Source organism: Rattus norvegicus, chromosome 15, assembly GCF_036323735.1.
Source record: "Rattus norvegicus strain BN/NHsdMcwi chromosome 15, GRCr8, whole genome shotgun sequence".
In the NCBI taxonomy this organism is placed as follows: domain Eukaryota; kingdom Metazoa; phylum Chordata; class Mammalia; order Rodentia; family Muridae; genus Rattus; species Rattus norvegicus.
In genome coordinates this window covers 24,787,213-24,803,352 of record NC_086033.1, presented here as the reverse complement: position 1 = coordinate 24,803,352, position 16,140 = coordinate 24,787,213, and the positions used below count along the sequence as shown (strand labels likewise).

The following is a 16,140-nucleotide window of genomic DNA, read 5'->3' as shown; positions in this document are numbered from 1 at the left end:
GATGCAGTCGTGACAAATATTCTCAGCGTTTGTCTGGAAATGTCGTACCTCTCTTCATTTCTAAAAGCTGTTTTTGTTGAGTACAGTACTCCTGGTTGTCAGGTTTTGGTTGTTGGGTTGTTTTTGTTTTGTTTTGTTTTATTCCTTCAATGTGTGAGTATCAAGTTACTGCCACTCTGCAGTTGAATGACTGAAAAGAGTTAAAAAAAAAAAAGACTCAAATACTTACTAATGAAGGGAACAGAAAAGGCCACATTTCACCTCTGAAGACAGGCTTACACTCTCACTTTATTTACCTGATATTTGTTCCTTTTTTTCTTGTTGCTTTCAGAATCTTTTCTTTAACCTTTGAAATTTGGTTATGTATGTCTCTTTGTAGTATAAACTCTCTACTCTTCTTCCTTTCCTATCCTTCTTGAATCCCTGTAGCCCAAATATTCACTCTTTTACTGCTTCCCTATAGGTCAGTGCACTGTCGGCATTCTGGCTCCGTTTTCTTTTCTTCACCTGATTCTCTCTGCTATTTGTATCTATTACTTTTTCATTCTACTTACTATTCTTTTAACTTCAGAATCTTTTTGTTTTTTAAAATTATTGAATATCCTTTGGCAAATTGCAGAATTATTTGCATATATTTTCTTCAGGTTTCTAGAATTTCTTTAAAACATCTACTTTGAGTTTTCTGTCTTGAAAGAGCACACACTTTGGGTGGTTCAGGTGCCTTGCTTTTGTTCACTATCAGGTCCCTGAAAACCCTGCATGCTTGTTGACCTATAACAGTGTCTCCATGTTGAAAGATTGGGTGTTTATTAGCATCATAGTAATCTATCCTTGTCTATGTATACTCATTCATCCAGAATAATCTGTTGTTAATTGTCACAAAGACCATGGTCAACAGTCCCTGTTTTAGCACTAGATGGCACCCTAAATAGAGATTTTTTTTTTTTTTAACCAAATCTCTGGTTTCCTAGCTGTCATTATTTCAACAGCAGAAAGCGCCTCAAGTCCAAGTCTGTTACAAATCCATAATCATTCTTTAAGGCTGACACTGGCCTGATAGCAGGAAAGACCTAGACATTAGGAACTCCTTAGAAAGGTAGGCCATATTTTCTGCATCTTTCTCCTGAGACAGGATGGGACCATTTCTGATTCCAAAGCTGTTTCTACAGTTAACTAACTGTCTGTGTTCAGCACTGCAAGGTTCTTCAGCACTCCACAGCCTTGTTCTGGGAGGCCTGGTCCATACCTCCAAATAATTTGTGTTCATCACTATCTCTTTCTGTCGTAGAAATCATAATACTTGGTCTTACTCAGAGTTCATAGTCCATCAAAGTGAATACAGCACAGGGATAAGACAAAGGCTTATACTATTGTATAAGTATACAATAATATGGCCAGTAATATGGTCTGTTAGTAGCCTCTGACCTCTGTAGATCTGGCGGTGCATGTGTCTGGCCCACTCAAACTGTCATTTCCACCTGGTGTGCACAGTGTAAAGGCACCAACTGTGGGTGCCCGGCTCAAGAGAGGGCCTGCGGGTTATGTCTCAGGTTTTACCATGGTAGGCCTGGCATTCAATTCCAAGGAAAATTTGTCTGCTTAGTTTCCTGTCCTCCTTTTAGCAGATGAAATCTGTACACATTATGTTGTTCAAGTCTGTTTAGGATGATAAAAACCCTTGGTTGCCATTACTAATCCTAAGCTCACCTGTACCTGAGACTTGTGGCTGAAGAAGCTGATATTATCTATTTGTACACCATTATTGTATGATAGTACACTGTAGCTGTCTTCAGACACACCAGAAGAGGGCATCAGATCCCATTACAGATGGTTGTGAGCCACCATGTGGTTGCTGGGATTTGAACTCTGGACCTCTGGAAGAGCAGTCAGTGCTCTTAACCACTGAGCCATCTCTCTAGCCCAAAGGTGTATTGATTTTACTGATTTTCCCCAACATTTTGGTTTTATTAGTCCCCTTGCCTCTTGGGTTTTCTGATTTTGTTCCTCATTGTTTCCTTCCCTCAGCTTGCTTAGGTGTTATTTGCCCCTTTCCTGGTTGTTTTTGCTTTAGTTTGCTTTTTAGGTAAAACCTGAGTGAGTGTGCTGATCTTTTCCTGTGTGTGCCCTCTCTGGTGTGTGCATCTAACTACATTTCTCTCTTAAGTACTGCATTGGATGAAAACTGAGTTTTTAAATATGTTTTATTTTAATTCATTTTAAAATACTCTTTAATTTTTGCTTTGATTTTTTTTTTTTTGGCCCTTATATGATTAAATTGTGTTATTTGGTTGCCAAACATTTGGAGATATACGAGATGCCTTTCTGTTAATGATTTTGGGTTTTATTCCATTGGTAGTCAGTGAAAAAACTTTGCATCATAGCGTCATCCATTTTAAATTTATTGAGATGGTTTATATTACAAGATACAGCCCATAATGATTAAGGTTTCCCGTATACCTGATAGACTGTGTATTCACATTGTTTGCTGGAGTATTCTGTGCATGTCAGCTCTTAATTCTTGGAAGTCGTCTATACTTTTTTTTTTTTTTCAGTTTTCTGTTTATCTTCTCTATGTTTTGTATGGATTTGGGGATATAAGCAGGAAAAAGGTGAAAACTTAGGCTTGGCTTTTATGATTTGTGATGGAGGTAAGGGTACCTGTTTAAAATCAGAAACAAAGGAAAAGGAGTAGAGATTGCTGAGAATTAAAGATTGGAGTAGTGGTTAAGAAGCCCTTACCAACTGGGGCTTTAAAATGGTACAATGGATTCTTTACACATTGGTTAGTTTACACATCAGGCTTGTTAGGATTCAGTGTCCTTAGTCTGCAACTTCAGGATCTTCATGCTCTAGCATAAAAGAGTCTTGGCCACTAATATAGTGGCACATTGGAAAGTTGTAATTATGGCCTTAAAGCTTAGTGAAAAAATACTGTATTGTTATCTTTATGCTACTTTCATAGATATTCATAAAACACAAACTTTATTATTAAACTTGACCTCATTATATATTTGTAAATATTTCATACTCCAAGAAGTCCAAACAGTATTATCCTGAAATTGGGGTAATACTAAAGAGTTTTGGCAAAGGCGGAAAGCAATTCATAAATAATAGAGAAACAGTTAATACAAGTTGAGAGTCATTTACTTTTTAAGAGTTCATTTTTCTCAACATAATTGCTAATAGTTCTTTAAATAGTCTAGTAGTAGCAGCATCAAAGTAAACATGTGAGCTTAGTGTAAATTAAGCTTGCAGTTTTCCTATTCTATCCCAGCCTTAAGACCAAGGAGAAATGCTCTTAATCTTAGGTCATCTCATAAATGAGGGTACTATGACTTGGTCAGATTGAATAACATTATAGAGACTTACTCCATGAGAATATGATGAGTTAAAATTTGATCTTGTTACATTTTTATTACTATGTATATTAATTGATTTCACAGCCTAATTCCACAAGTATCTTTTTTTGGTTTGAGTTTTTCTAGAACAGCCCTCCAAGTTAGAGACTCTCAAATTTCTTTGACTGTGATCCCAGCAATTCAAAATATACCCCACATTGTTAGCAGAGTGCACCCATATGTGTGTTGAAAATATAATTGTTTTTTTTTTCTTTGCTTCTTTTTTTTTTTTTTTTTTTTTTTTTTTTTTTTTTTTTTTGAGCTGGGGACCGAACCCAGGGCCTTGTGCTTGCTAGGCAAGCGCTCTACCACTGAGCTAAATCCCTAACCCTATAATTGGGTTTTACTTGAGGATTACAACCTAGATTTGAAAAGGCACTGCCCTAAGTCAGGAGAGTTACAGTCAAGAGGATTATAATTGTGTGGACAGTGAGATAGGAACAGTGACATTCAGTTACCTGAAATAGTGTTCTATACAAAAAGATGACTTTATTAAAAGTTGGGTTTTTTAAAATGTAGGCTTGAAGAATAATACTGTTTTTGCTTATTTTTAAAGCTTTCTGATCCTTCTGATTTACCAAGGAATGCCTTTAGAATTTTTACCATTCTTGTGGAATTTTTATGTATTGAGCATATTGATTATGCTTTAGAAACGGGGCTTGCTGGTAAGTATACTTCTGTTACACTTCTCGTTAAACTCTTTTACTTCTGTTTGGTTGAACAATATTCATACTGCTGTTCTATCTATGACTTCTATGTGGTGAATTCAGTTCAATACAATGTATTTTGAGCTTCTCTGATAATAGGGTGTGCGAGGTGCTAAAAATTAAACATCGGCACAGTTCTCTCTATTGCTGATATCCGGTAAAGAAAGGCTACAGACTGTGTAACTCAGCACAATATATTGGAGGATTTATAACAATTGTCTGTGCTATAAAATGTCAAGGAGCATAAATAGAGCTAAGAATAATTCTGCTTAGGAATTGAGTAAGTTTAGAGGGAAAAGTATTCAAAAATAAGTCTGGAAAGGAATATATTTATATTAATGTTCCCAGCCTTGTTCTTTTGGGTTTGCTACTTTGTATCTATGGTATAACAACAACATATTCCCCGACTTTCCATCTTTTTAACCTAGTTGATAACCTGACCCTGTAACCTGTTAAGTGGGTAATCTTAAAATTAACATTTCAAAAATGAAATTCTTTAGCCAGGCATGGTGGTTCATGCCTGTAATTCCAGCATGCAGGACACCAAGGCAGGGGTCACTATGAGTTTGAGGCTGGCCTAGACTATATAGTGACTTTTGAGTAACATAAAATAATAGAGCAAAGAAACTGTCTTCCTCCAACAGTGCTCTTCTCATAAGGCTTTAAGGCAGTTGTTAGATACCAAACCCAGAAACTGCTTTAACCTTCCTGTTTTCACTGCTGACGGCCAGTTCATTAGCAAACACTGTAGGCATAATCCAGATATAATTTACCTGCTTTGTCTCATCTCTGCGGACACCATCCCACTCTGAACATTATCATCTTCTAATTGTTATTTTCCTACTGACGACTCCTCAGGATTATTACTCTTGGAGGGGATAAAAGCAAACGACTTAGAACAGTGTGCTCCATCTCCAGGGTTCTCACCGTGCTGCTTGCCTGCATTGTCTCAATAACCCTGGTCTTCACTGTTTTCCTGTTAGGCTGTTTGTACCTGGATTTGTCCATTGCGTAAACTTTCCCTCAGCTCTTTATATTTGTCTTCTCAACCTGACCTCAACCAATATGTCCCCTGTTCAGAGACACTTGGGCTGACCACTTAGTGCAGTAGTGCTCCCATTGCAGTACAGTTAGCCACTGTCCCAGAATTTAATTTGATTTGTTACTGTCTGTCTCTTCTCAGTACTAAGCACATACTTTTTAACATGCCTAGTCATGGGGTTCGTGTTCTTGTAAAAATAATAGAAATATAGTAAAGGAAAACAAAACTAGAAACTGGATAGAGAATGCTAACCGGGAGGCAGAGTAAAGACTGACTTACAGGCAGAATCTCTTTTTATTTTTCATTATTTATCATTTATTTTGTGTATGTTCACGCATGTAGAGGTCAGAGGACAACTTGCAGGAGTTGGTTCTCTCTTTCCACCATGTTTGTTCCAGGGATCGAACTCAGGTGGTCAGGCTTGGCAGCAAGCACCTTTACCCACTGAGCCATCTCGCCAGCCCCCCAAAAGCTTTTTATGAAAGGGTAGTCAGAGAAGGCCTCTGAGAAGACACATGAACCAGAGAACTCAATAAAGTGGTGAGTAAACTGAATGTTTGGAGTAAGAATATTCTAAGTCGAGACAACAGCATATAAATCCTAAAGGACAGGAATCTCAGTCGTTTAGTCCCTTCTACCCTCCAGCATTGTACCCTAGTACGTGGAAAGCATGTAGAACTCAAGAAGCCTCCTGACTGTGCAGAGCACCACCCTAGAAACCTTTAATAATGAACCAGAGCTAGCCATAGATGACTCACCTTGACTCACCTTCACGAACTTAGGAACTCTGTTTCCTTCATAAGTAACAATGTCTGTTAGGGAATTTTAACTTAATTAGAGCAGACTGGTGACATCAAGTACTTAAACTGTGCTGCTAGAAAATGACTTAGTGTAGTCATTTGTATTGGGATAATTTAAATATTTTAAAATATGATTACAGAATAAGATAATGAATAAGATTAAGGGCCAGCAAAATGGCTCAGCAGTAAAAGGCACCTGCTGCCAAGTCTGACAACCTGAGTTCAGTACCCAGATCCCATGGTGGAAGGAGATAACTGACTGCTGAATGTTGTCCTCTGACAAACACGCATGCACACACACACACAAATAAAATTAAGGTATTCATTAGAAATAACAAGATAACAAGAAGTAACATAAATTTAAATCTGACATGAAGAATTTATTGCTTATCTAGAATGAAAACCTTCCTATTTATTCTGAATTTGAAATGTTTAGGAAAATTTCATTTGGACTGGTAATATTCCTCCTATTCAAGAGCATGTTCAGTGCAGTCAGTGTTCATGGTCATTGTTCCTAATGGCCACATAAAATTCTACCAGGTGATGAGACATGCTGGAGTAGCATTGTAGTGCTTACTCTTTACCGGAATTGTCTTTAGGTAAAGTCCCATGTCAAAGCACACTATGCATATATATTTTAAATAATTCTCATTAACATACCTTTTTCCTAAGGACCTTATTCCATACAACTTAAATTGCTTCCAGCCTGGAGGTATATACAGATTTTTATATATGTTAGGAAATAGGGGTTTTTTTACATTTTATTAGTTAAATATATCTACTAATACTGTCTTAATTTCCATGTTTTATGGTGATTAGTATTTTCTATGTGTGGTTCAGCCTTTTTATTGTGTATTTGTGTTGGCACCTTTAATTCTCTCACCAATGATTGTGTCTTTTGTACAAAACATCTTTGTTTTCCATTTGTAAAGTTACTCTAGGTAGTAAGAACTCTAGGCAGTAAGGTTATATATTATCGTTAGCTGTGGGTAGTTTTCTAGTCTTCTCAATTTTAGATAGAAACACTGGCATGTAGAGCTCCAAAGAGGAAGGATCTTGTAAGGAAGGAAGGAGGAAGCAGACTCAGAGAGGGTCTCAGCTCCATCTTTTGGTGTCAGAACGTTGTTAAGAACCATAGAGTATTAGGAGATGCTGAGGAAACATCTCTGGGTGATGAGGTTCTGGATAGTTTTGAGGAAAGAGTGGAGACCATGATGAGCACAGTGTGTGATTGACAGGTGTCTGTAGGGCAGAGGGTAAAACTGCTAGAAGGCCACAAGGAGAGCCATGTTAACTGTCAGGGAGGAAAGCCTGGCTCTAAGGAGGATGGTTGGAATGTATTTATGGGATTGGTAGGAACTTTCAGGACAGAAGGGGAAGGTGGGAGAGCTCAGACACTTTGTTAATTGATTCATTTTCCATTTTATCAAAACAAATCTTGAAGATAACTTTGGGGTATAAAAGTAACTTTGGATGGATCTTGTTAAACTGTTTAATCTATTAATTGTTGCTGATTTATTATGTGACAGTTATTTTTATTCATATGGTATATAAATCCTTTTTTTTCTTTTGCTCAGTTTTTTTTTAAGGTTGTTCTCACTTACCTATCCTTCCAATTTTAGGAATTCCATCATCAGATTCTAGGAACGCAAATCTCTATTTTTTGGATGTTGTACAACAGGCCAATACTATTTTTCATCTTTTTGACAAACAGTTTAATGATCACCTAATGCCACTAATAAGGTTAGTTGTATTGTCATATTTTCATTGGTATTCAACTACTACTATGTTTTTATTTTTATTTTTTTAAAGAATGCATCTTCATGTAAGCATCAAGCAGAACAGGAGGTTTGAAATAAAAGTCTATTCTTTTTCCTTGAACTCTTGTTTTCTCTTCCCACTGTGCTGTTAATTTTAATATATTGGAAGTTTTAACTATCATGAATGAGAATCTGAAACCTAATGTGAAAAGGGCCTTCCAGTTTAGAGCAACTCAGCAGTTTGCATCCTCTGGAAGACAGCAGATACTAGGCATGCCCATACATACATACATACACACACACACACACACACACACACACACACACACACATATACATACATACATACACACACACATGCACATGTATACATATCACGTACACTCAGGAGGCTGAGGCAGGAGGAGCTCAGGTTTGAGGCAGTCTAGCCAATATAATGATTTCAAAGTCAGCTTGGACAGTAAGACCCAATCTCACATGGAGGTTTTATGTTTGCTTGTTTGTCTCTGTCCTTCTGCACCTGCCTAAGGCATTCTTCTGACTTGTTTAACAAAGAGCTGATGGCCTATAGCTGAGGCAGGAGAAGAAAGGCACGATTTCAGACAGAGGTAGGAACTCTGGGGAAAAATTGAGAGGCAGGAGTTTGGCCAGCCAGACACAGACAAAGTGAGATGTACTGGTACCAAGTGAAAGGTAATGGGCCACATGGCAAGCGTGGACTAGAATAAATGGGTTAATTAATTAGGTTATGCAAGGTAGTCAGCTAAGGCCTAAGCTTCAAAAAATAAAAAGTCTCTATGTCATTATTCAGGAGCTGGCAGGTCTGAGACAGTCCAGTAATAAGTTAGTAGCTTCCTTCCCTCCTTCTCTTTCCTTCCTCCCTTTCTTTCTTCATTTTAAGGTCTGGGGCTAGGAGAGGTCTATAGGGTTTTCAGGGAAGAAAGGGAATGGACAAATGTTGTAATCGTGTACACCAATAGCCATGATGTGCTTGTAAACATGTACAGGAAACATAAATGAACATATTTTGATAAAGCATTAGGATTTGGATCATATCTTCATATCAATTTATATGGACTTTTAAGGCATTTAAAAATTAAATAGAATTATATATATATGAACATATTTCACGAATATTGTCCTCTTACACTGTTATCTGTGCAGGAAATGTTGAGATAAATGTTTAATTTTTTGAACAGTGTTATGTCATATCTAGACCAGAAACAAGTTCAAAGATCTCTTGTGATTCCCAAACGAGGAAGTTTACTGTTTCTCTGTGTAGCTCAGGTGGGTATTACAGACATGAGCCACCAAGCCTAGCTTAGGAAGTGTTCTTATTAATTTACTTTAAAAAAAAACGGTTATGCCACAGCAGAGAGTCACAGGAGTTTTAGTGTTGTTTATTCTCTAATATCGAGCCTTTTGGACATTTTAATAGTATTCAGAAGGCAACCATGATTATTAGCTTTTATGTCTTTTTATTTTAAAAAGCTAAATATAACTGGATTTACTTACATTTTTATTAGTTGGATCTGTTATATCTGTAAGAGTCTGGGGGTACCGTGACCTATTACTACTACATCAGATATTTAGATACACAGGAGACTGGTCTTGAACTCAAAGCTGCATGGCGATGTGAAGTGCTGTTTCCTCAGAGATCAGAGTAACAAGTCTGTTGTCCTGGATTTAATGGGTTAATTTTTCTAGTTTGAACGAATTGGATATGTTCATGTACATAATTGCAAGTAATTTATTTTATAGTTATTGAATTTATGAGCAAATGAAAATAGGTGTTAGGATTATTTACAAATATGAATACACTGTATACAGACTAGAAACGTGTCTAATAGGCTACTAATGGGAGGTTTCTTTTCCTTTGTAATAAACGATAGCTCTTCTCCTAAGTTGTCTGAATGCCTCCAGAAGAAGAAGGAGATAATTGAGCAGATGGAGATGAAGTTGGACACTGGCATCGATAGGCAAGTTAACTGCTTTTATCTCCTGCAATAAAACCTGTAGAGGCACATTTACACAGCAGCATGAACAGAGTTTGTTGAAAAGAAAGTTTATTTTTCTTTTCTTGATGTAAAGTTGATACTTTAACATCTGTAAGAGATTTTTTTTCCTGGAAATCAGTATGTTTAAATACATTTCAAATCAAATTCAGACTTTAAGCCCCACTCATCTGCTTCATACATATGTAGTACAGGCTACAGATTACTTTAACCCTGAGGTGCCAGCCTGGGGTGGAGTCCAGGGCAGGTGTTGCTGAGCACACGGGAAGCACAAAGGTCTGCACTGGTTAGGACTGCATTTCCGTGGAGTGGGTCCAGCCATTGGAGAAGCATTGTAGTCATTGTACTGCTTTGTAGTGCAACTTCTGTTCAATGAACGTTAAATCTTTTACTGAAGATAATTACTCTCCAGGTTTCTGTTTTGAGAACATGGTGTTTTTGTACTGATTGGGAATTAGTAGAGCTCCCAGTGCATCTCACATCCTTTGTTGGCCTACTGTCATTTGTAACTTGACCTCATTGTTGCTGTGCTTAATTTTGTGGTCTGTCTCTAATCTTACTTTTGACCACTCTGCCTTGCAGCCCCTTAACTCTAAGTTAGTGGTCTTCTTATTTGCACAAGCAGAGTGGTTGCTCACTATGAAGCATCACGTAAGTTAGATATTATTGGTGCCTTATAACCAGTGCCTGTGTGTGTCAGCTGGAATTGGAGAACTTCTTCCTGACTGCCCGCTGACTGTGGGATGCAGTGTACGTGCTGCCACAGCGGTTCTTCTTGAGCCATTTATTATCCCGCCTTCCTAAGGATTCCCGTGCATGGCTTTGCCTCAGAAGATCCTTGGTTGTGAAGTAAATGATTAGTGCTAAGTTAGAAGACCTTTTCAAAGGAGAAAGATGATAAACCCAGAGTTCGTTGATATCAAATCACAAAATGACTTTTTTTCCCCAAAATCTAGTTTGTCAATTCCAAAGTGGTTTTGCGATGATAGGCAATTAAATAATTTGACTTAATTCAGTCTAATACATAGGTAAAGTGAGTAAGTTAAATGAGTCATGTGTATTATGTTCTCAACCTTCAGGACGTTAAATTGTATGATTGGACAGATGAAGCACATCTTGGCTGCAGAACAAAAGAAAACAGATTTTAAGCCAGAAGATGAAAACAATGTTTTGATTCAGTATACTAATGTGAGTGGAACTATTCAGTGTGCTAATATATTATCTTCTTCCTTAATACTTATACACACATTAGTGCACCTGCTTGTGTTGTTTTAAAAACAAAATACCAAATGTTCAGTTTTACCAAACGAAGACCTGCTAGCCCAGAGAGGCAGAGAAAGCGCCCGGCTGACCTTCGTCCTCGGCTGAAAAAGCTCCTTCTTCTTCTCTACTTTCTAACGGCCTTTAACTCCGTGTCCCTCTTTGCTGCTTCCTTGTGTCCACTCCCTATCAACCAGTTGTTCACCCCTCTTGAACTTTATCCATTTAGCTCTTGTTTACAAAAATTCTTAGATTAAAGGTGATTTTCAGGACTGAGCCACACCACAGCTACTTGTTCCAGTAAACAAGGCTCTTGGGTTAAAGGTGCGTGCCAGGCTGAAACACACCACAGTATGAAACATTTTTCCAGTTCACAGTACTGGGGCTCACAGTGTGATCAAATATCCTAAACGTAATTGTGCTTTAAGTTTTTTCTCTTATACTTAGAAATTGAAAACTGTATTTTTCTTTCCGAAGATGATGTACATATATGTATAACTGTAAAAAACTTTTACAGGCATGTGTAAAGGTTTGTGCTTATGTAAGAAAACAAGTTGAGAAGATTAAGAATTCCATGGATGGGAAGAATGTGGACACGGTTCTGATGGAGCTCGGAGTACGTTTCCACCGGCTTACTTATGAGCATCTTCAACAATATTCCTACAGTTGTATGGGCGGCATGCTTGCAATTTGCGACGTTGCTGAATATAGAAAATGTGCCAAAGACTTCAAGGTACATATAAACAAATATGAATTAAGCTTGCAAGTAAGATCAGAAGCAGAAGCCAGACCATTAAAAGCCTGTATTGACTTATTAAGAAATATGTGGGGGTTGGGGATTTAGCTCAGTGGTAGAGCGCTTGACTAGGAAGCGGAAGGCCCTGGGTTCGGTCCCCAGCTCCGAAAAATAGAACCAAAAAAAAAAAAGAAAAGAAATATGTGGTTTCACTGGCATCATTAAGGATGGCTCTAATGTAGTCTAATGTAGTCTATGTAGTACAGGCATGTTAGTCAGTTACACTTCAGGATGAACGTTTCCCCCTTGGGACTTTATTTTAGATAAGGTTATATTTCAGCACATTCCATTGAGATGGTCTGTTTAACATCCAGGGTAAATGATGTTTATGTCACACATTAGGAAAATAATATTCTTTTTTTATGTATGTTTATCTGAAATCAGTTTTCCCTAATGTTTAAATTATTTTTAAAGGTGTTGTACTAATGAGAATTAGTTCTAGTGTACCAAGTTAAAAATTACTGAGAAAATTGAGTAATATGAATCTTTTTAAAGATTTTACACTATGGAAACTTGAGTTTTAACTCTTCAGAAACTTCAAAAATTTCTAACATATGGAACCTCCCTCGTACTATTAAGTTCTGATTAACAAGATGTGACAAGAATTTACTAAATGTATTAGGAAAATAATCTGGTTCAATGCTTTCTTTTCCCTTCTCTCAATTCAGATTCCAATGGTATTACATCTTTTTGATACTCTGCATGCACTTTGCAATCTCCTAGTCGTTGCTCCAGATAATTTAAAGCAAGTCTGCTCAGGAGAACAACTGGCCAATCTGGACAAGAACATACTCCACTCCTTCGTCCAGCTTCGAGCTGACTATAGATCCGCCCGCCTGGCTCGGCACTTCAGCTGAGCTTAGTTTACAGAGGCAATGGGTTGCTCTTCAGAAGGCCTCGGGTGACAGAAAGCACAGGAGAGTCCTTCAGACACCGCCAATATTTGAAGGGAAAAAATGACTGGAAGAAAACAGCAGCCATACTTACCCAGGAATTTTATTTGAAAATTGGACACTTCTAGCTGTGTTTTGCTTTATATTTTTTCCCTGTTATATTGAATTCCATACTTTAATTTATAAATTTCAAATTCTATTAACCTACATGACTGTTAAAATCCTGAAAAATGTTGGTGTCAGAAGATGAATGAAATTCACCAGTGTTCTGGTTCTTGGTCTTTAACGTATTCTATTTGGAAATTTTACCTTCCTGTTTTGCATTAAAAATAGGCAAAGTACAGTAAAACTATATTTCGTATTTATCAGTTTCTCAGTGAAATTTTCAGCACTGGTGATTATTAATTAAGCTATTAGGTTTTCCTAAAGAACTTTTTACATCTCAAGAGGATCCCAGCTGAGCGCCGTTTGTCTAGGTGGTGATGTGCTTTTCCTGAGGTGCAGCAGCAGTGATGGCCCAAGGAGAATCTCATGAGCTCCACTAACTGTTGAACCATTTTAAATAGACATTAGGAACAGATCAGGATGTATCTGCTCTCTGGGTGAAACTTAAAAGTTTACTATTTTTTATTTGATAAATAGATTTTAAGCCAATTATTTAGCAAGAAATTAATGAAACTACCTTATTTTATATTTAACTTAAGGTGGAAGACTTTAAAGGACCATGTTTGTCATTTTAGTACTCTTACAGGAGTAAAAAGTCGATGTGTGATGTAAACGGTGTATAAGAGAAAGCACTATGATATCAGCAGTGCAGTTAGCCCCTCAAGACCAGCCTTGACTGAGGTGGGATGGCTAAACATGCAGGAGTCTTCTATTTTAACAGGAGCTGGGAATCTTAGAAGAGTAATAGTATATATTCCAAGTATGGAGGTAACCTTCACCAAAAGCCTGCTCAGACCTGTAGAGTTTGCCCTCCTCCATTCTCAGCTCCAGTCTCCAGGCATTGCTGGCGTTAGTACTCCTTAGAGATTATAATCGAATTGGCATAATATGGCAACATAATAAATCACTCACAAAATTTTAAATATCAAATAAAACTTTAGAAAGGCCATTGCTCATAAACCTGTCAACTTACTCTGTGAGAATACAAACTAGATTATCTGTCGTCCATTATTCTAAGTTATGTGTAGTTCATAGCCTTCTAGGAACCAGGTAAACCGTAATCTTCAGTTCATTCAGAGCATCTTTTTTCTTTTAAGGTAGGATTTTGGTCTAATTTGGAAGAACTGTTTTTTCTCTGAGAACCTGACTCTGAACAGTTACCATCATTATCAAACTGCCTAGGTCCAGAGCTAACCACTCCACAGCTTACTGTTGACTGAGTTTCCACGTTCTGTTTAGCCCAGTGTTACAATGGTAAGTGGGGGCAATAAGCATGCCAACTTTTGTCACCTTCACAGCACTTGGTGGCAGTTTTAGAGGCCTTCCAGATGGCTGTCCTGAGACAAGAGAGCCAGAACAGAGCCTCATACAGAGAAGCTCTTGTTTGTACTGTTGCCACCTAGAAAGGACTGATGCGGACTCAAATTATACCTCTGTTACCTAAAGCCAACAGGTTAAGGCAGTAGTTTTACTGGCCATTTGAATTCTTTGTACAGTGTCAATTTGTAAAAAAAGAAAAAGAAAAATATCAAATAAAACATGAAATAACATTTTAAGACTTCCAAATCAGAGATTATTATTATTCCAGTTATTTTGTTTGGATTAATTTTTAAATGTAAAGCAGATCCTTGTTGCTTAGATATTTTGTTAATTATTATTTCCATGCTTGAGTTCTGTGCAATATTTTCCATTATGTCCACTGACAGGACAAAGAAAATTCAAAGTGAATACCTTATTTAGAAGTGTTAACTTTCATGCTCAATAAACAAATTCCCTGCAGTTGGTTTTTTTTTTTTTTGTTTCACCCTATTTTTATATTTTAAGGATATCTATAATGAATTCTATAAAATTTTTTCTTAAAATATTCCTTATTTTTCATAGCTTAGGTCGTCCCCTTTTTTTAGCAGAAAAGAACATGACTGTGTAATCAAGATTTAGAAATCTAGCTAGAATAGATGAGGTATTTCTCTAAAGAAATAAAAATGTTGCATTGTGTAAACCAGTATTGATTCTTTGCATTTTACATTTAAAGTATTTGCATATATGGACATAAAATTTAGTTCAAAATATATAACTCAAAAATGTGGTTAGTAGATAAAATGTTTTTATATATACATGGGAATTTTTAGCTAGACATAATGGACATAATAGAGCTTAATAGTAACTTTCACCAAAACTTAAATAAGAATACAATGTTCCACAGTTCTGTGTGAACTGCATGTAATATTTAAGAATCAATATTTAGTTTAAAAAGTGCCCCAAAACACTGAAAATTGTGTGCTTAAACTTGAATGTCTTTAGTGACTGCTGATTGACTCAGAAGGAAGCCTAGCCTTTACGTTAAAGTGATAAGAGCACATGACATGTCTTTATACATAGGCTAAGCAGAAAGATTGGCCCCTCCACCACTGAAGATGATAGAGTATATAATGAACCCTTATCAAGAATTATTGGGTAGTAGTGGAGTGGGTGGATTTTTAGAATATGACCATGTAACTATTCCAAGACAGTTACTGGCCTCGTATAGGAGTGCCATTGCTGTGAGGGCCCAGGGTCTTCCTTGTTTTAAAAAGTGCTGCTAATGTAAGTTAAAGGAGGTTAAATTAAGATTTAAAGCAGGCAATTTGTGTTATTTTCTTTAATCTTTCCATTTTTCTCTCCTTATAAAAATTTACTTCCTGAATATTATCTTACTGATACACAGTGAAATAATTACCAGCCAATGCATTGATTCAAAGTAGAGGAGGATTTCCTGATTCCTTGAGATGCCCGTGTCTATGTTAGTACACATCCAGATGAAGAGGTCTCGGCATCGAAAATGCCACTGCACCTCAGAGTAGTCAGAGGAGGCTAAGGCACGCTTGAATTGTTGGTGCAAGAGTAAGGGTCACTCATACATGCCTGGTCCATGACCAGAAAAATCTTATATCTCCTGATTAACAGGTTTCTCATACAAAAATATTCTGTCATTGCCTACTGATTTTTAAGGAGTGTGAAATGTTTTTCTGAAGCCGCTTGGACTCTCTTAACTGCTGGTGGAGACTTGGGTATACAAAGCACTCTGACTTATCAAGTTGATTTAATGACCTTCAGTTTCTTTACTACTCTACTTGAGAAGGCTCATCCTCCAACTTACTACATATTTTGGGGAAAAGACCAGTGCATATCATGCCAAATAATTGTGCATGACGTAAAAGCAGCAGTTTAAAATGTTAATGCTACATGTATTGAACTTAAGTCTCACATACTGTGCCAAGTCCGCATAGATCATTGATCCTGGAGTAACTATCATTTTAGTGCTACT

General features: G+C 37.1%; 1 protein-coding gene across 3 annotated transcripts in view; it reads left to right on the top strand.

The window, feature by feature from the left end:
- Exoc5 (exocyst complex component 5) overlaps positions 1-14,615 on the top strand; it is a 46,204-nt gene extending 31,589 nt beyond the window's left edge. The window contains exons 10-15 of one of the 3 annotated variants that reach the window (XM_039093635.2): positions 3,955-4,063; positions 7,570-7,690; positions 9,600-9,686; positions 10,802-10,910; positions 11,500-11,715; positions 12,447-14,615. In XM_039093635.2, the coding sequence (XP_038949563.1) occupies positions 3,955-4,063; positions 7,570-7,690; positions 9,600-9,686; positions 10,802-10,910; positions 11,500-11,715; positions 12,447-12,635 (831 nt within the window). In that variant the 3' untranslated portion in view covers positions 12,636-14,615. Of the gene's footprint in view, positions 1-3,954; positions 4,064-5,545; positions 5,688-7,569; positions 7,691-9,599; positions 9,687-10,801; positions 10,911-11,499; positions 11,716-12,446 lie in introns of those variants that run through there. The other 2 variants (NM_022204.3, XM_063274610.1) reach the window with 2 other exon arrangements.
- Positions 14,616-16,140: the final 1,525 nt, after the last annotated feature.